General features: G+C 39.4%; 1 protein-coding gene across 7 annotated transcripts in view; it reads right to left on the minus strand.

The window, feature by feature from the left end:
- The window catches only part of SRPK2 (SRSF protein kinase 2), a 233,381-nt gene that overhangs the window by 43,280 nt on the left and 168,144 nt on the right, over nt 1-21,957 (minus strand). For all 7 annotated transcript variants that reach the window (XM_059712785.1, XM_059712781.1, XM_059712787.1 and 4 more), the window contains 3 exons: nt 3,568-3,676; nt 2,801-2,888; nt 2,479-2,568 (listed from right to left, as the gene is read on the minus strand). In XM_059712785.1, coding sequence (XP_059568768.1) covers nt 2,479-2,568; nt 2,801-2,888; nt 3,568-3,676 — 287 coding nt within the window. The remainder of the gene's footprint in view (nt 1-2,478; nt 2,569-2,800; nt 2,889-3,567; nt 3,677-21,957) is intronic.

Below are 21,957 nucleotides of genomic sequence, written 5' to 3' on the forward strand. Positions count from 1 at the left end.
GAGAGACAGAAACATCCATGATGAGCGAGAATCATGGATCGGCTGCTTCCTGCAAGCACCCGACTGGGGATGGAGCCCGAAACCTGGGCATGTGCCCTTGACCAGAATCGAACCTGGGACCTTTCAGTTCGCAGGACAACCTTCTATCCACTGAGCCAAACCGGCTAGGGCTGATTTAATATATTTTACAATATCTGCATCTACCACATCATCACAGTAACTACTGCTTTAAATATTAAGAAAAAGATTGCTACAGTGTTGGAGAACATGTGAGCTACAGATTTATGCGTAGATAATGAAAACCAGTTTCCCAGGCATACTACAAAAAATCAAAAACTGTACTTATGAACACACAAAGCAACACCCAGATCTCTACATAATGATTTCTACATCACTGACAAATCTGAACTATGATGGTTTCTTACCATTTAATAGTAAAAATAGTCACTAGAATGTATATGTAGTATTTTTAAAAACTCCATTTACCTACAAATCAGCCGGTTTCTCCAAAGAAACCATCTCCCTGTCAGCTGTCCCAGGAGCTGCCATGCAGATCTGATGTAGGAGGGGCTGCCCTGCGTGCCCATAAACCATCAGTCATTTGGAGAACAGGAGCAGGTCAGGACCAGCTCTACCTTCCTATCTATCACGAGGGAAAATGCACTCAGCAATTAGCAGAAATGATACTGAGAGAAACCGAGAGGTGGCTTTAGCAGTCAAGGGTGCGTGCTAGTACCTCCAAATCCGCTCTAGAGGAAATACAAGCACACCTATATTATTGCACTTCATAGATGTTTCACTTTTTTAAAAAATGGAGGCAAGACTCTTCCTCCACCAACAAAAAGATTATGTGGTGATCTGGAACTGAACCAGCAATTTATCTGAGGTATGCCTGTATAAAAACCTCAAAAATATAGAGTATGAGGAGAATGCTTCCCTAAGAAATGAAGACTTAGTGAGTGAATGAACAGGATGTTATTCTGGGATTTGAGCTGAAATTTAACTTTGTCCTCAGGCTTCTGGAGCTTGAGCAGAACAAGTATCAAAATGTTGGATCTGTTCCAAAGATGATATAAAGCAAACAGCTAAAGATGGGGAAGGAGAACCCTGGCTCTGACACACCCTGGCAATCATAAGTCACAGGGTACTGAGCAGTGCCCAAATATTCCTGAACCCTGAGAAATAAGGACATAGTAGTCCCTTTTATCCGAGGAGATATGTTCCAAGACACCTAGTGGATGCTGGAAACTGCATGCAGTACCAAACCCCACATATTCTATAATTTCTCCCTGTCCTATATAATAAAAGGCTAATATGCAAATTGTCCCCTTGACCAGGAGTTCAACCAGGAGTTCAACTGGGAGCTCGACCTGGGACAGATGAAGGGAATGAATCTAATTCTGGAGCATCAGCATAAAACTGATTATTGTATTGAGAGCCTCCTAAGACCTCTCCGAAACACCCAACCTTTAACACTCTCAAGACAAAGGACCCAGGCCTCACTCTCCCTCCCAGGAGCAGGCTTATGCCCTTCTTGCCCCACAGTGTGCATCTTCTAAACTCGACGGGTCCTCAGGAGACTTGCAACCAGGGGAGCAGCAGCTGTCCTGGGCTAACCTCCTGAACCTCTTTCCTAGGCCCTATTTGCTCTGACTTTCCAGTGAGCCAAAGCCACCCCAACTAGGCTCATTTCTTTCCTATTATGTTGCTAGAGAGCCAAAGCAGCCCCACCCAGGCTCTCCTGTTGCTTCTCCTATGCTAAGCCCTTCCTTGTTTCACTGTCCCCACCTTTAATAAATGTCTTCTCAAAATCACTCACACTTGTGTTGTGAAATCTTTCCTGAAGGAAATCAAGAAAACACACTACAGGTCGGCCCGAGGCAGACCTGCTCCAGGCTGTTCCCCTATCTAGTAACAACTTGACTTTCACCAGACTTTTCCAAAGAAGACAAACTAAACTAAACAAAACCAACATATTTCCCTATTTACCTGGCAGAAAGATGAGACTATGCAGGATCAGGTGTGACTTTGCTATGCTGACATTAGTGGAGCATTTTTCCTTCTAGTGCCTCAATGAATTCTTTGCAGCTTCTGAAGGATACCTATCCCTTGTGTATGGAATTTTTACAGTTTCAAGCAAAAAGAAATGCTGGTATATGCTTCCACCTACCACTGTAAAAATAAAGTTCACTAGAATTATTAAAAAAAGATTAATAATTCCATGCAAGAATCAGGTCAAGTGATGTAAAATAATTTCATAAAATGTTACTACACCAAAACCCCCGAAAGCCCTAGAAGAGCACTCCAGACATATCACTTTCCAACCCTCCGGGATTATATGAAAGCTTTATGCGGAGAATCACAAAGCAGAGCAAGCACAAGTTTAAGCGGGTTTACACATTCCAATTTTTCAAAAGCAATACGAAAGACTACAGTATAATTCAGCCATTAGGAAGCAACAGCAATGTCAGAAAGGATATGGATTCCATTCATGCCTGAAATCTTGAAGTCATCAATTAGCTGTACTACCATGTCTTTATTTGGGTCACTAGGATCACTTTCTCGAACCTATGGAAAGAAAAATAAGTCAAAAACAGAAGTGTTTATGACTGAAAATAATTTCCATTATACCAACCAAATGGTTTTAATGTAGGTGATGTGTTTTTTAAAACAAAAGATTCAGTATTTGAACTTATAAAACATAAAATCAATTTTAATATCGTCAAACCCAGAAAAATCCCTTTGTATAATTTTAAGTTATTAGTTTGTTTTCTATCATTTACGATTTTACAGTACTTACACATTTGAGCAATTTTATTTCATCCAAGGCTGTCTCCGTATAATGCTGGGCACTTTTTACAACTTTCATTGCAACAAATCTTTTCCCCCTTTGGAAAATGCAAATTTAAAAAATATAAGCAGAAGTGATCATTATAATGAAATTTACCCAATATATACAAAGTTTTAATAAGCTTTCCTTTAAAACAGTGCTTTTCAAATTGTGGATCAATAATTCAGCAGGAGAATAATCCCTTATAATTGTTTCTGTTTTTTTCCTCAAAAAATGAGGTAAACTAGAAAATGTCATTCATCACATATAATGAGAGTAAGTATCTTGTAACACTAGTTTCACTTCACACACACACACACACACACAAAACACACAAATGCATACTTATATTGGGTTGCAATGGCGTTTCATGCTATAGGTCATAGCTTTAAAAAGGAATCAGAAACCACTGATTTGGAAGGTCTATATGTTAATTTATATGTAAATGAGTTGTGGGGTATTTTGGTATGGATAAATTTTGGGGAAAAACTATGATCCTGCTATAATTTCAATGAATAAGCCTCAGATATAAAGGCAGAGGAAAGTTAGTATTTTAAGATAACAGGAAAATGAACTTCAAACTGAGGGGGGAAATGTTTAGCTAGGACAGGGCAGGCCTGTGCGAAGCACTTAACACTGCACAATAGAAGCAGCTGTGCCCTCAGCCATAGCTTGTAGTACAATAAAGATGACAAATATGCCAGGAATCAAGATAACAAATGACAAAGAATACTTACTGCATATCCCAGCAAAGCCAGACAGTAGAGAAGTGTCCCCATCCTAGCTTCCTAATAACATGATACCGGCCATTGAAAAGGTCTCCAATTTTCACTGGATGGTAGCCACCTTTTATTTAAAAAAAGAATAATAATTTCAGAAAAATAGTAACAGAATATCATCTCTTCCTTTGTCAGTTCTTGATACCATTAAAGAAAGCTGCAAATAATAAAATCAGATTAAAATATATTTAATAGTGTAACATTTTTCAAGAATTTTCATCAAAAGAAAAGTGTCCTTTGCCTTTCTACTAAGTTAATTAGAAAGGCAAGAAACCACCCAGAACTTCATAACACTTACTTAAGGTTTTATATTTAAGTCTAGGTGTAAATAATATGCACACTAGCTCCTGACATTTCCAAACAACCTTCTAAGTTAAACACCAATCTTGTTAGGTCAGTACAATATAACTCACCAAAATAAAGGCTGGGTATCCTCCATAATTCTGCATACACTAACAAGGAGTCCTATAGAATAAAAGCCTAATATGCTAAGTGTCTGGTCATTCATTCAACCAATCAAAGCGTAATATGCTAATAATATGCTAACGCCGCTCAACCACTTGCTATGATGTGCACTGACCACCAGGAGACAGACAGTCGACTGGTCACTATGATGTGAACTGACCATCAGGGGGCAGATGCTCCAACCGAATGGTTAGCTTACTGCTGGCATCCGGCTGATCGGGACACACCCTGGAACCCTCCCACGCAACCCCCTCCACTCCCCCCCCCCCACTGGCCAACCTTCCGCGTCCCTTCCCAGCCTCAATCATGCACTAGAGGCCCAGTGCACAAATTCATGCACCAGTGGGGTCCCTTGGCCTGGCCTGCACTCTCTTGCAATCCGGGACCCTTTGGGAAATGTCAAAGAGCCGGTTTCGGCCTGATCCCGTAGACCAGGCTAAGGGACCCCACTGGTGCAATTCACCCTCCAACATAGCTTGCCCTTCTTCCTCCAACTTCAAACTCCTGCCTTGGAAATAGGTTAGAGAGTGAGGGAGGCTGTACCATGTTAAGGTAGACCTTTGGGGAGGGAAGGGTCCTTCACAGACAGCTGGCATAAAAAGACCTTCACTTTGCATTTGTAAGTAAAATAAGGAGGCTACAAAGTAGCATGTATAATATAGCATTTCTGTGAAACAAACAAAAAAAAAGTCTAGGAGGATGATGTTAGCAACAAACAGCTTGATATAAAATTGCTTTCACTCTTTTAATCTATATTTTATTCTCTGTATCTTTTTCAATATTTTTCTGAAACAAACATAATACTTTTCTATTTATACTCTCTTAGCATTTACCACTTCTTTATTGCAAAGATGCTATTTTCCCTTTTTAAATTTGTTTTCCTATTTTAAATCTGCAAAATTCTTATAAATCACTAAGACAGAGAACAGACTGACAGCTATCAGAGGACTGTCTGGATGAAAACGGTGAAGGGATTATGGAAAAAACGCCACAAACTAACAAAAAGAAACAAAACAACAACTCATAGACATAGACCACAGTATGGTGGAAAGAGGGGTGGGGATGGAGGGGGATAGAAGAGTGTAAAGGGGGGATAAACGGTTACAGAAAGAAACAAGTTTGGATGGTGAACACACAATACAATATACAGATGATGTATTATAGAACTGTACACCTGAAACCTATAATTTTATTAACCAATGTCACCCCTATAAATTCAATAACAAATTTTAAAAAGAAGACATAGATGGTTTGTGCCTATTTTTGAGCAGCTCAAAGCAGGTGCAGGAAGTACCTAAGCCAATTCTTTTAATCCATCTGTAACTTTCACAGGGCTAGGAATAATACTTCAAGAAATACTATGAATATAAATACTTAAATTGTGTTGAATTAATGAAGCAAAAATTTGAGTAGACACATTTTCTAAGATTCTTACTCTCATACCACTGTACTTGTTTTCCTTGGATTTTACTATCAAAGTCTGTAACAATATTTTGGGTAAAAAAATATGAACTAAAAGATAGTAAATTATACATGAAAATAGGAAATTATTTAATGGAAGGGTGGGTGTTAACAAAACACACTGTGGTAACCATTTTGCAATATACACACATGTTAAGTCATTAAGCTGTTACACCTTAAACTTGCACAATGTTGTATGTCAATTATCCTATACTAGAGGCCCGGTGCATGAAAATTCATGCACTGGAGGGGGGTCCCTCAGCCCGGCCTGCCCCCTCTCACAGTCCGGGAGCCCTCAGGGGTAGGAGGCGACCAGGCAATCAGGGGAAGGTGACACCCCATCACACCTGTGCTGCTGCCACTGACGGCAGCGCAAGCCTCAGCCAGCCCTGGTTACCTGAGCCTCGAGCGGTCCTGGGCGGCTGGGGGGCTGAGGGGACTGGGCACCTCCATCTTTGAGGGCGTGGCAGTCAATTGGCATATTCCCTCCTTATTGGCTGTGGGCGCTGCCATCTTTGAGGGTGTGGTGGTCAGTTAGCATATTCCCTCCTTATTGGCTGTGGTCACCGCCATCTTTGCAACCTGCTGCTCAGTCATTTGGTCGTCCCCTCACTAACCTCCCTGCCGGCCTGGTCGCCCCACGCAGCCTGTTCGGTCATCCATTCGGTTGTGATGGTCACTTAGACTTTTATATATATAGATAATAAAAGCATAATATGCTAAGTGTCCGACCAATCGGTTGACTGGTCAACCACTCGACAAGTCTTTATGACGTGCACTGACCACTAGGAGGCAGACGCTCCGACCGGTAGGTTAGCTTGCTGCTGGGGTCTTGACTGATTGGAATTGGGCGAGAGTGCCAGACACTCCTTGGCTGGCTGGCCCACAATATCCCAATCGGCCCCGATCGCCAGCCAGGCTGAAGGAACCCACCTGTGCATGAATTCGTGCACTGGGCCTCTAGTATCTCAATAAAACTGAAAGAAAAAATGGCTTACCTCCTTAGAAGGTTAAACTAAAATTAAAATAGGCTCTGAATTTACAGTTTTTAAACCATTAAAATTAATACTAAGAGGGAAGAAAAGTAAACTATCATTTTCAAGTATGAATTAGGAGCACTCTCCTAGGCACTCAAAACCAAGTTCAATGAAACTAAAATAGCCCTGGCCGGGGCTCGCTTGCTTGGAAAATCATCCCATACACCAAAAGGTTACGGTTCAATTTCCAGGCAGGGCGTGTAGTGTAGGGGAGGCAACCAATAGTTTTCCTCTCTCACATAAATGTTTTCTCTCCCCATCTCTCTCCATTCCTCTCTCTAAAAATCAATAAAAACATATCGTCAGGTGGAGATTGAAAAAAATAATAATGAAATTAACTAAAATATGTTGCAGGTATTCCACAGGGGAAGCAGAGGAGGGGAAAGGAAGAAAGGAGAAGTTCTGTTTGGGAAATGAGAAAGAACTTAAAGCAGATTTCTTGACCAAAGTGGTTCTCAGAGCCACTTAACACACAGCGGGAGCCTCCGAGAGGAGAGCGGCCTGCCAATTCCAGACATATCTGCTAATGAACCCATTTCTCCAAAGAACTAGTAACATTTCACAGCACAAAGTACATAGGATATAATACCTATTTCCTTCTTTTATTTTATTTTCACCCAAGGATATGTCTTTCACTGAGAGAAAGAGAGAGAGAGAGAGAGAGAGAGATCGGCTGCCTCCCATATATGCCCCAACGGAGCATTGAACCCAAAACCTGGGTATGTGTCTTGACTGGCAATTAAACCCACAATACTTTGGTGCAAGGAATGACACACTAATGAGCTACACAGGCCAGTGCAGACGGTGTTATTTCTACACTGATGCAGTAGACACAATCTCAGAGACAGTAAGCAATAGTTTAGGGCTGGAAAATGGCTGACTCCTAAGTCCACGGCCTGTTCACCAGTAAGAAATGCACTCCAGCCCTGGCCAAGTGGCTCAGTTAGTGCAAGTTGTCCCATATACCAAATGCAGGTCCCATCCCTGGTCGGTTCACGTACAGGAGGCAGCCAATCGATGTATCAATGTTTCTTTCTTCCTTGGGTGAGTATAAAAAAATAAAAGAAAGAAATGCACTACATATTTAACAACTGGAGGACAGTCTTAGTCCACAAGGAACACTTGATAGCTTAATTAAAAGCCATTTAATACTTAACTGCATAGTATTGCTAACATTACAGTCTAAATTTAAAAACAAATTTTTAAATTTCTTTATTGATTACGGTATTACATATGGGTCCTTATCCTCCCATTGACCCCACACCCCCCACTCATGAGTGAAAACAATTTAATTAGACATAAAGAAAAGAAACTTCTATCACTATTGTATGTTTCAGATTTGAATTCTAAAACAGCCACAGTGTGTAGAGGTGAACAAAAATAGAAGAGCACTCTTTTCAATGCAATCACACAAATGCTCCTTTTTCTCAATGGGACTTTGAAAGTTGAACAAAAGAAATTACTTAGTCCAGTTATCTCAGAAGCCCACAAGATAGCTAAGAATATTGTGCCTAAAAATAGGACAACTAAACAAGAGAAACATAAAAATTTTTAAATACAAATATAAAAACAATTCGAAGTGCTAAATAAATATCCTTTTATTTTGAAAACTTGACATACAAATTTATATTTTATAATTTTTATATTTAAACTCACATATCACAACAGAAAACAAGTCTCCTCTGACCATTTTTCAATCTCTTTTCACGAATGGTAACGAACACTCATGCTACCAGGGCAGACTACACAAGTACCCAACACCCCAGAAATCAGAGAAAACAGACACTCCAATCACACTCAGAAATTCTCCAATCCCCTGAGATTAGCAAACAATGTACATCAGAATGACTATTAGCAGTGGACAGCCCCTGGCCCACCACAGTGTCCAGCACATAAGGAACATTGAGAACAGTCACAGACGAGACAAAGACCCCCTCCTCTCCTTCCTGCGGGACCAGAGGGCAGTACAGGACACAGGACAACCACAGTGCTGGCCCGGAACTGCTCAGGGCATCAGGCAGAGCTCCAGAAAGCATGAAGCTCTGGAAGAATACGACGACTTAGGGTTTGAGTAGATGTTTTATTACCTATAAGTTTTCTTTTTATTCTTAAAGAATAAAAATTAGATTGCATTACAAACAACAGAGAACAAGAATGGACTGTTAACTAATCATTAAGTTCACTGCCCTGGCTACTTTTCCAACTCCTAGTCCCCCAGCACACCCAAGAAAACTGTAAAGTTCTACCTATACTATTTTTTATTTTAATTTCAGAGAGGAAGGGAGAGGGAGAGAGAGAGAAACATAATGATGAGAGAGAATCACTGATCAGCTGCCTCCTGCATGCCCCCTACTGGGGATGAAGCCCTCAACTCAGGCATACGCCCTGACTGGGAATTGAACTGGCAACCTTTTGGTGCATGGAACAACACCCAAGCAACTAAGCAACACTGGGCAGGACTCCCAAACATTTACTGGGGGGTTGAGGGGGGTAGTAACATTCTTCCTGAAAACTAAAGAGGAGGAAATACTCCATACTCGTGCTATGAAGTCGGCATTGCTTTTTACTCCAAAGCCTGGCAAAGACATTTTAAGAAAGCTATAGACCAATTTTCCACATGATGTAGATACTAAAACTCTAGACAAAATTTCATCAAATCTAATTTAAACAACATATAAAAGGGATAAAATTTCATGACCAAGTGAGGTCTATTCCAGGAATGAAGCTACTTCTATTTAACATTGTACTTAAAAGTTCTGGGCAGTATAATCAGGCAAAAAAAAAATAAATATAATCCAGACTGGAAAAGAAGAAATAAAACTATCTTTATTCACAGACAACAGGACTGTCTACAAGGGAAAGCTGAAGAAATCTGCAAAAGAAAAAACAAAACGAAACAAAAAAAACCACCTACTTAAACTAATAAGTAAGTAAAGTCAGGTAACAAAATATTAGCTCAAGATATAAAAACCAATTGTATTTCTACATACCAGCAATAAACAGTGGGAAATTGAAATCTTAAAAATATATCATTTATAATAGCATACAAAATACGAAATACTTAGGGATAAACCTGACCAAAAATATGAGAATAACCTGAACAATGAAAACTTGCAAAACACTGCTAAAGGAAATTAAAGAAAGCCTAAGTAAATGGAGTTCATGGGTTAGAAATCTCAATATTGTTCAGATGCCAACTCTCCCCAAACTGACTTTTAGATTCATTTTATTTTCAGTCTAAATTCCAACATGGTTTGTTGTAGAAAGTGACAACTAATTTGAATACTCATATAAAAATATAAAGCACTAATTTCATTAAAAGGTGCAAAGGCAGTTAAATTGGAAAAGAACAGACTTTTGAACAAATGGAACTGAACTAAGTGGGCATACCTATGGGGAGGTGAGAGAGGGGGCGGGGAAGAGAGAGGTGGCTCAGTTTGTTAGAGCAAAGGTTCTGGGTTAATTTCCCTGTCAGGGCACATGCCTAGGTTGCGGGCTCAATCCTAGCCCTGGTCAGTCAGAGCATGTGTGGGAGGCAACAGATCTATATTTCTTTCTCACATTGATCTCTCTTTCTCCCCTTTCCCTTCCACTCTCTCTAAAAAATCAGTGAACATGTTCTCAGGTGAAGATTAAAAAAAAGAAGAAAATAGCTAAAGTATTGCCTAAGTTGAAAATGGTTTGACTATCAATGATTCATAAGAACCTATTGTAATTGGCCTTCATAAACAAAATTTTACAACCAGTCTTCAGTAACCAAAATTTAGGTTACAAAACAAATATGAGGATATGTTGTAGATTTAAAATTTTATCATATATACTTCCTAAAATTTGACAGTCATATCTCGAGTTGTGAAAAATGTTTGTAGATCAAATAAAAATGTTGAAATCTAAGAATACACTATTCTCATTATTAGTAATTTAAAGTGCAGTTTAAATCACACACACCCCAGTAGAAACATTAACAATACTAAATACAAAAAAAGAAGCAGGGAAAAAAGCCCTACAATCCACTGAAAAAAAAATCAGCAATAATGAATCCTCAGACACAACTATTAAACTCTAGAGGACTGAGGCTTGGGGGCGGGGTGTGTGTGTGTGTGGGGGGGGGGGGGGGGGGTTAAAAGCAGTCAGTCAGGAAAATTGTCATTGAAAATTCTTACATGTAAATTAATCTCTCCTTCATCTAATGTTCCTGTAACACTAATGAGTAAGAGAGAGCTCTAGGGGAAAAACCAGAGCAAAGGGAAATGCTCCAAAAGACAGGATTCCCATTATCTAGAATCTAAGGAAGTAACAACAAAAATCACTTGAACATAAGATAAATATCATGTATGCAAAAAACAACTTTTGCAGGAGGGCTACAGAGATTTAAGTTCAATTCATAGATTGAGAAACTTTGCATATTTGAAATGTTAATAAAGGCCAACAGATAATTTCAAGCTTTTGCCAACTGTCAATTACTTATACAGATTGGTACTTAAATTCAGGAATGCTGATTTAAATCGTAGCATTGGCATTACTAGCTATGAGACATTGAGCAAATTACTTTATTTCTCTGGGTACTTGCCCCTACCACCTCACTCAGAACCATACCTGGACACATATTAAGTGCCCTCATAAGTGTTCACTCTTCTTCTGTCATTACCCACCCCACTGTGATTAAAGGGTCAGCAGGCCAGGGTTGAGAGTACTGGCTATTCCTATTTAAAATAGTAAAACTGTCCCAAAGTGTAATCTAATTAATTAGGATAGCCCAATTAACAAAAGGTTTTTGATAGTCCAAATACGATAATGATTTAGTTAGTTGTCAAATATCAATGAAGACAAAGAAATTAACTTGTCTTTATCAATGATTTAGCCAAACATTAAAATAAGAGAATCAAGACTTTTCAACATTCAAATTTAATGTCACTTCCCTAGACATACAAAGACTGGTGATAAAGACTGGCTTCTATCTTGGGTGCTCTCTCTGGTACGCCTGCTGCCTTGCTATGAGCAGTCTGTCCTATGGAGAGGCCCTTGTGGCAAGGCGCTGAAGGGTCAAGTGAACAGCAGTGAGGGATGGAACCCACAACCACCAGTATGAGCAGGAAGGCAGATGCTTCGGATCCAGTCAGGCCTTCAGAGGACTGCAGCCCAAGCTGACAGCTGGACTGTAACCTCAGGAGAGAACCTGATCCAGAACCCACCATACTTCTGCAAATCTTTTAAACAGAGACATCGATGGCCTTTGTTACAAATGATTTTTCAAAGGTTTCTAAGGTGAATCACCTTGGAAAATAGACATACTATCATCCTCTAGAGAAGAGAAGAGGCTGGTCTGCTGTCCAGTATAATAAACATCTCCCTGGTGAATAAAGGTGGGCAGGTTTGGCTCATAAAGGATTGGGATTTCCTATGTTTAGAGTTCCTTAGCTACAATACAAACCCACGGTGAGCAAAGCACCCACCTGGGCCTGCCTCCACATGGCTCTTGTTGGATTTGGAGAGCAAGGGAAACCAGTATGAACATGAAGCTCAGGCTGCTTCTGGTGCTGTGAGTAATCAAGTCCTTTGTCTTTGACCCAGGAGTCTCCCGTCTAAGCACCCACAAAACTGTGGCCAACTAACTTATTGGCTTGCAAGAAGGTTAAAAATCTCAGAAAAGTCTTGGTTTGTGATGAATTTATCTTTGGAATCAGGAAAATACAGTCTTGTTTAGAGTGGTTGGTTTGTTTTCATCTTATGAAAACTCTAAGTCTTAAAATCACTGCATTTCCTTCCTTGCTTTGATGACTAAGAAACCCAGAGGCAAATTTGCAACACTCCCAATTTATACATATCTTTATGACTAAATCTGTATGTATTAACCTTAATCTGATTTTACTTAATTATTTCTACTATATATTTTCCTCATCTATTTGTTTATTGTATTCTATATATTTATTTGTAAAATGTCTCAAGTATGTAAAGTGTTAGGATACAAATAACAGTACTAATCCCTCACAATAAACAAGCTCAAACAAAGCTCCCTCTTGGAAAACATTTCCTGATTTTCCTGGCTGAGAAGGAGCCTCCCTCCTTTCCGTGCTTCTCTTACGCACTTCCATAATGCCTCCTTATGCTCTGTTACACAACACCATACAATGTATTTTAATTATTCATATTCTCATTTGTCTTTCCCAGGAGATTATAAACACTTTGAGGAGAGGGACAGTATTCCTAGCATATAGTACCTGAATTGCAACAAATACACAAGAAAGCACAAGAACATGACACAAGAAAGACAGAAATGAATGTGAGGTAGGTGGTTCTCTACTCCGTGGTAGGATGTGAGGGAGAAGTGGGAAAGGCTTTACTTGTGTAAAATGTGAGCTAAAATTAATCTATGTTAACTCTAACAGAAAAACAGAGGAAAAAAAAAACAAAAGGAAAAAGATAATACGAGGAAAATTATAATAGTGAGAAAGCATGTTTACAGTAAAATATAGAGTTCTGTTTGATGCTAAGAAAGAAAACAAGAACAGTAGCACATTGGGATCTAACTGTGAGGAGCCTGGAGAGTTTCTCGTTTAGACTTTCATTGTGAATTGTGAAAAAGTTTTAACAATACAGTATATCCTTAAGACAATTTCCCTTAATTTATCATGACCAGATGGGGAAAAAAGTGAACTAATAATCTAAATGCAACTCAAGTAATCCTACATAATAAAAGGGTAATATGCAAATGAATCCTAAAGGCAGAACGACCAGGAAAGACCAGGAACGACCAGTCACTATTGACGCACACTGACCATCAGGAGGCAAACGCTCAATGCAGGAGCTGCCCCCTGGTGGTCAGTGTGCTCTCACAGGGTGAGCTCCGCTCAGCCATAAGCTGGGTTGACGGCTGCAGCTGTGTGTGCAGTGGCAGTGGTGGGAGCCTCTCACGCCTCCTCAGCAGCAGTCGGACATTCCCCGAGGGGTCCCGGATTGCGAGAGGGTGCAGGCCAGGCTGAGGGACCCCCAAGTGCACAAATTTTCGTGCACTGGGCTTTTAGTATCATATAAAAACACTGCTAAGGGAATTGCACAGAAAAATTATACTTTTATTATACTGCAAAATTAAAATGTGTGGTACTTAAGGCAAGCTGGTAAGAAGAGGAATGTTTATAAAATACTGAACACAGCAATCATGGGGTCCACAAACATTTAGGAGATTAAAGTACACTGAGAGCTCCGTACATTTACAAAGTTGGAATCTGATTCTAAACAAAAATCAAATAAAAATAAAGGAATTCTTCTGCCTTATAATCAATAATCAAGGTTTCTTGTCATTTTAGTACTATAATTTTATAGCTACAGCAAAATTTTTCTAAAATATACTGATGTTGACATTCCTATTTTTCTAGAAGATTCCCTCAAAACTGACTGAGCCCACAGGGGAAATGCAAGTCACACTACTCTCTGGGGCAAGCCAGAATCTAAAAGCCTAATTTCTATATTTTAGAATAAGCCTGAATCATTTCTCAATCTAGTGAGAATGCTTGAGAACACAGTGGTTTAAATGCACCTAGGTTGGGGGGAGGGGGGGAGGAGACGAGGGGGAGTGTGCAGTGAAGTCCTTAAAATGCATAGAGGTTAACATCAGATCAGAAGGGGCTAGTGGCTGTTTTCAGGAGACCAAGTCTCGATGTACTTGACTCTGTAACCTGGGTCACAAGTTTTCTCATACATACACCAACAACTAAAAGTCCAATTTCACTGAAATTATTTTGAACATACTAATACCCTACAAATCTCAGAATTCACAACTAAGAGAGATAATGGACCCATTTTGTATCCATTACCAACACTTTCCATTGTTTCTTAAATACACAGTGCCATTTTGCTCCTTCGGTATATCTTTGATAGAAGAATCTAGACCACTGCTCCATTAAAATCATTTGTTATAAAAATTTTACCTTTAAACTGAAAAAATGCAGTCTATCGAAACTATACACAAATTGTTTAAAGTCCATCTGGTTGTCTAATTAATATTCCTACTTAATAGTATGCTGTACAATAAATATTCCAGAGATTTAATTTTGCCTATTAATGAAATCAGTCTTTTTTAAAAAAAAAAAATCATTACCTAAGGATATATTTTTGTTGATCTGAGAGAAACATTAATTGAGAGGTTGCCTCATATATGCACCCCAACCAGGGATCGAACCCACAATCTGGGTCTGTGCCTCAACTGGGAACCGAATCTGAGACCCTTCTGTGTATAGGACGATGCTCCAACCAACTGAGCCATACCGACCAGGGCTAAAATCAGTCTTTATATCAGTGACTCTGCATTGATTTTAATTGTACGAACTTTTTTTTTTTAACAGATTTCTCAGTGGGCCCATGAGAAAAATATTCCTCAGGGCTTCATATATATATAAGAGTTAGTTATACGTATCAGTGGTCGCCAACCTTTCGGACCTCATGGACCACCAGTGGTCCACGTACCATCAGTTGGAGACCGCTAACATATATGACGTTTAGAAATGAAGGTCAGCTTGAATGAATACAAACACACTGACTCAGCTTTAAAGCTGGGGATGGTGAAACAAGGAAGGGCTTAGGACAGAAGATGCAACAGGAGAGAGCCTAGGCGGACTGCCTTGGCTCACTCAGAAACAGTCACGGTAACAGAAGTGAGCCAAAGTGGGGCTGCCTTCAGCTCACCGGAAAGTCAGAGAAAAGGGAGCCTTGGAGACAGGTTCAGGGGTAAGCCCAGATAAGCTGCTGCTGCCCATTGCTCCTCTGGTTGCAAGTCTCGTGGGGACCCTTGGAGTTTAGGAGATGCCTGTGGGGGAAGAGGAGGGGGAAGGGAAAGGCACAGGTGTGCTCTAGGAGGGAGAACATGCTCTTCTTTTTTGTTTTAAGCCTTCTACTTGCTTTGTGAGCAAGGGAAGAGTAAATAGACATCTAAGATTTTAAATGGGGGTTCTCTCCATAGTAAACATGAGCTTCAGTATATGAACTTGGACAGTGTTCATTTGTATTCAAAGATTTGGGATATATATAGATTTCAGAGAGGAAGGGAAAGGGGGAGAGAGATAGCAACATCAATGAGAGGTTATCATTGATCTGCTGCCTCCTGCATGCCCCCTACTGGGTATCAAGCCCTCAACCAGGGCAAGTACCCTTGACAGGAATCGAACACGGGACCCTTCAGTCCACAGGCCAGTGCTCTACCCACTGAGCCAAACCAGCTAGGACTGGGACTCATTTCCTGATTCTTATATATTCTGGATACGTAAAAGTACAATATATTAAATTATAAACTTGGGAAACAATTGATCTTAGAATGAGAAAGTCTTAGTTGGATATATGGAAAATTCAGAAGTCAGAAGACACTTGAAAAATACTGAGATCTCTTTTACAACTAAAAAAAATTTCTCTTAGTAGCTAAACTAAAAGAACTCTGAAAGAAGTTCACTGGCTACAACCAAAGGCCATAATTATACACACTCAGACATAAAAATATAACTGAAAGATTAACTTATTTCAAGAAGTGAAGACCTATTGTTATTTTAGGCTCCCATGGGATCGAGAGGGTACAAGCAATGTCTTATTCAACCACACAATTACAGGCACGTTCCCAGGTATGTTACATCTTCTGTAAAAATGAAAAATAATACCACTGTCAATAATCCAATTCTCAATTATTCTAAAGAAATAAAAAAAAATGGTAAAAGAACACAGGTCTTAGAGAGAAATGACTACAAATGCAGTAAGTAAAGGTCTCCTACATATATATATGGAAATTAAAACTGACTTTTGAGCCTCATTCTAAAGCCCCACCTAGTTTTACAATCCAAGAGTAATTACAGCTTTCCAGTTTAATCATCATCAGAAAGTGTAACTCATGTACCAACTTGTGCATAATCCTATGTTAGGCACCCAACAAAGCAATTTAGATATAGCTAGTGAACTTCGGTCTTAGGGCTTACATAATCTATGCCAGCCAAGAAGAGTATTACAGGTAATTACTTTTAATAGGAAAATCAGTGACATAATTATACAAAAAATTAAACATACCTAAATATACTTGGAATCTGCAACATCTTTCTATTAACTTCTTGTGACATTCTTCTGACAGACTGTATTCTCCAAAGAAGGCCGCAACTGTTGTATCTTCCAAACCACTTGCTTTCCTAGAAGCCTGAATCTCTACCACTGAAAAAAGGGCTGCACTCATCCTTGTAGATGTGATGGGCTTCTGCTGTGCTTCGAACCCGCAGGATGTAGTGGAAGCGACTGTGATTTCTGAGACTTGGTTGTAAAAGGCAACACAGCTTCCCTTTGGGGCTCTGACTCTGAGAACGCCATCCAGTAAAGGAGCACAGCCGTAAGGAGGGCCTGCAGTTGGCAGTCCTACTCTTCCAGCCCTTCAAACCCAGGGCCAGACATGTGCGTGAGCTTTCAGGTCATGCTAGTCCCCAGACACTGAGTCACCTCAAGCCTTTGAGAGGTCTCAGTGGCGGCCCCAGATATCATGAGGCATAGGTAAACCACACAAACTTTACCCTTTCTAAATGCCTGATCCATAAAATCATAAGCAAAATGAAAAGTTGGCTTAACGCTTCTAAGTTTTGGGACAATTCATTATGCAACAATAACCAGAACAATCCTTATTTTACTTTTTATAGCATCTATGCAAAATCTCCTCCATCATTCTCTAAAAAAGATGTGATCTCAATTTTTTCAAGACTAGCCCACTATCTCCAAAACCGACTCATTTAATTCCTTCCTTGCAAGTCCTTCAAACTCTCATCAGATTTCTTCTCTTCTGCCTAGAAATAAGCTCAGGTATCCTGCCCTAACACCAACTCTCCCTTGTCCATCTCTGACTCCCCTCAAGCTACAGTTTTCATTCCATTGCTAAACTTTACCAAAGAATCGATTATGCTTTCTCAAATATACCTTGATATTCGCATGACTGGCCCCAACTGATGGGTCATTAGGAACCCTCCCCATACATAGGTTCACTGGCCCTTTCTCAGCCTTTACCCATCTCAAACTATGCCAACAAGGAAATAGTGGCACATAGCATTCACAGTATTAAGAAGATTAATAACAAATTAGGAGCAGTACCGCTTTTCCAGGTGCTGAGAGTTGAGGAAAACTCTCTCTCATGGAACCTCATAAGTAAAACAACGTGTGTTATCATGAACCACAACCTCAGCAATAAGAGCATGTGAGTCTGTATGTATGTGCATGTGTGTGTATGCACATACACACATACCACAAACAGCAACCCCAAAAAAGATATGTAAAAGGCCAATAAGCATTTTAAAAGTTACTCAACATCAATAATCATTTGGGAAGTCAAAACCACAATGAGATATCACTAGGATGGCTAAAATAAAAGAGAGTAAGTATTGGTAAGGAGTTTGAGAAATTGCAACCCTCACATATAGATAATGGAATATACAATGATGTGGCTGCTTTGGGAAAACATTTCCTCCAGAAGTTAAACATGGAGTTACAATACAACCCAACAATTCCATTCCTGGGTGTAACATCAAAGAAAAATGAAAACAGGCCCACTCAAAAACTCATATACAAATGTTCATAAGTAGCACATTCATAATAGCCAAAAGTGGAAACAACCCAAATGTACATTATTTGATAAATAGATAAATAAAATAAAATGTGATATATCCACCCATAGCAATTTACTCAGTATAAAAAGGTTTCAATACTAATACATGGTGCAAGACGGGACAATATGAAAATGTGGTAAGAACTCACCCACAAAAGACTTCATATTGTATGATTCTAGCTATATAAAATGTCCAGAATAAGCAAATTCATAGAGACAGAAAGTATGTTGGTGTTTGCCAGGGACTGGGATGAGGGAGAAATGGGGAGTGACCTCTAATGAACATGTGTTGCTGTTGTTGTTGTTCCTGAGGGAGTTAATAAAAATACCCTGTGGCAGTAGTTGCACAATTCTGTGAATATACTAAAAACCAGTGAGCTGTACATTTTAAAGGGTTGAATTTCACATAATCAATAAAAAAAACTGTATGAGGGGGAAAATAGCAAGTTTTCAATTACTGCTGCCTAGTCAATATAAAAGGACCCCATGCCCTCACCCCAGGCCAGGTTTAAAAAAAAACAAAAAACAGACTCTTAATAAAATCGGAAACTTCTTTATTACAGCACAGGGAATATAGTCAATAATGTTTGAGTAAATACATACGATGTCAGATGGGTGTAAGACTGATTGGGGTGATCACTAAAGTTATATAATGTCTAGTCACTGGGGTGTGCACCTGAAACTAACACAGTAATGTATGTCAACTGCAACTGAAAGATAAAAAATGACTTAAAAATGAAAACAATCAAACAAAAAACAAAGATTGCAGGGAAAAGTGGAGAAGGGAGAAGGGCTGTGGGGTGGCTGGAGGGACTGTATCCCTGACTGCTAGGTCTGTTTCTTTCAACTTGTTCTTTCTCCTCTTGTATTCCATCAAATTTCTCAAAGGCTGATCACTGAACAGCCTCTCTGCATCTCTTTTATTCACGTAATACCCACCCTTACCTACGATTTGTTTCCTATCAAATCTGTAATACTTGTGTACGGCTCAGGAAGAGTCCACAAGACCCCACTTCTGACAGAACTGCAATATTTAAAAATTTTAGATGAACAAATAAAATAGCGTGGAACATATCCTCTGTATTGATGCTAAACAATGTTGTATTAAATATGTAAAGTTTCAAACATAAGCTTTTAAATGCAAAATGCTAATAACCAAGTTGGTACTGAGGATGAGTATTTTTATGATTTATTGACGTACCATATAGGTTACATGAATCCCAAACTAACTCAGCCTCTGATGAGGTTGGAGTCCCAAAAAGGAGGTTAACCTCTGCTCAGCCAGGCAGATGGTCCAGGATGCACACTTGGTTCAGACTTGGGCATTCCTTTGGTGTGGAGAAAGCCGAATGATTTCATATCGGAGAGGAATGCTAAGAGAAAGCATCATAGTTGAGCTGCTTGAAGAGCCTGCTCCATAAGCAGTTTCAGGCAAATTATTTGTCTTCTGAGTCTCTATTCTCATTGCACAACGAGTATAACAATGGATACTGGTATTCATTAGTAAACAGGTCTGGCTATTGTAACAAAAGTCAAAATAATTGTGGCTTTAAAGAGTTGAGGAGTCCCAAGAACTACCCTCACTGCTGACCACCAATTGCAAGTTTGGGGGTTCTGAACATCATGCTCAGTTTCAATCATTAATAATCTGTGAGAACTCACTGAAGGCTGTTATACTCGTGGTTACAGTTTATTATAGCATAAGAATTACAGATTAAAATCAGTCAAGGGAAGAGATGCAAAGCAGAATCAGAAGGGTCCCAAATGTGGAGCATACAGTCCTCCTCTCCCAGGTGAGGTGAGGACAGTCAATTCCTTAGGCAATGATATATGACAGTGCACACGGAGTACTGCCAACCAGAAGCTCACCCCAGCCGTGGAGTCCACAGTTCTTATTAGGGTTCCATTATGTAACACAGTGGACTAGCAACGTGGCTGACTTCGGTCCACACACCGTCCAAAAGCCCCTACCACAAATCACATTTTTAGACTATCTGGCATGACCCCCTTGGGTTAAAAAAGACACTTAAGCCCAGCAAGTGTGGCTCAGTGGTTGAACGTCAACCTATGAACCGGGAGGTCACGGTTTGATTCCCAGTCAGGGTACATGCCTAGATTGCAAGCTTGATCCCCAGTGGGGGGAGTGCAGGAGGCAGCAGATCAATGATTCTCTCTCATCACTGATGTTTCTATCTCTCCCTCTCTCTTCCTCTCTGAAATCAATAAAAAAATATTTTTAAAAAGGACACTTAAAAGGCAGGAAATTTCAAGGACTTAGAGATCACTTCCAAGGACGTTATCTGGGAGCAATGTTAAATTCTTTACGACACCATTTGCTTGTCCTCTCTTCTGAGCCCCAGATTCATATTTCTAGCTGCCTTTTTCCTATCATCACCATTTTCTTTAAACTCTAATAAATAAAGTCAAACTCATCAAAATTTCCCCAGACCAACTGTGATTTCACTGTCCCTGTTAATAGTGCCAAATCTATTTCTTTCCAATAAGGAACTGAGGCAGTTTATACAACCACAATACAAGATTCAAAATTAGAAGGAAATTGGGGCAAAAAGAAAAAGTAGCCCAGCAAAAATAAAATGGAACAATGTTGTGGGGAAGTTAGGACGAAGAATTCAGTGCTGTAAGTTATTGTCCACTTGTTTGAGGTGGGCTGTATTTGGCTCTGAGCTTTTTAGTAGCTGAACAATATCCAAAACAAAAAAGAAATGATCATCAGTTTCAAAATTCAAAGTCTATTTTTAATAAAAGATTCACAGAAGACATCACTACCTTCTTCTAGTCACCCCAGGGTTCAAGAATTAAGTTTTTCATTGTCACTCTCTACACTCAATTGTTTGTCAAATGATAAAATGCTACCTCTGTGATGCTGTTTACTTTGTTTGTCCTCTTCTCCTATCTCTATCTCTACCTCTATTCTCTCCAACGCCAATCATTCAAGATTCACAAATTAATCTTTCTTAAATAAATCACTTCCCTATTCAAAATCTACAGTGTTTCCTCACTGCTAAGTTTTTATTTTTCAAACATTTCTTTTTTTTATTTACAAAGAAGTATGTGCTCAACAGAGAAAACATGAAAAACAAGACAGAGATAAAAGTATACACACATTATAAAAATCCCATAATCTAGATATAACTACCTACTGCACTTTTTTGTATGTTTTTTTTGTTCTTGTTTTTTATTGAATTTAGAGTCAGAGAGGAAGGGAAATGGAAAAAAAAAACAGCAATCGGCTGCCTCCTGCATGCCTCCTACTGGGGATTGAGCACACAACCTGGGCATGTGCCCTGACCTGGAATAAAACTGGAGACCTTTCCAGTGCTCGCTCAACTAACTGAGTCACACCAGCGAGGGGTAGCTACTGCAGTTTTTTAAACTGCAATAAAATTTACACAGAATGAAAGTCAGGTATCTTATGTACACAATTCCCTGATATTTGACAAATGTCTATGCTCTAATCCAGCAGTCGCCAACCAGTGATTCACGGACCACTGGTGGTCCGTGAGGTCCGAAAGGATGGCAACCGCTGCTCTAATCAATACAAAAAAACATTTCTCCAAAACCTCACAAAGTTTCCTGATATTCTCTGCCAGTAATGTTCTTTCAGCTATACATATACATGTCTCCTAGTCTAAAGTGGTCTTTTCATTTTTAAAAATGTCTTTTAACTGCTTTTTGTCACCAGCACTGTTAAAGTGGTAATTTTTAAGATACATGAATGCAATGCTTTGATAAAAATTCAAATACCATAAACTCCAAGAG

This window comes from Myotis daubentonii, chromosome 10, assembly GCF_963259705.1.
Source record: "Myotis daubentonii chromosome 10, mMyoDau2.1, whole genome shotgun sequence".
In the NCBI taxonomy this organism is placed as follows: domain Eukaryota; kingdom Metazoa; phylum Chordata; class Mammalia; order Chiroptera; family Vespertilionidae; genus Myotis; species Myotis daubentonii.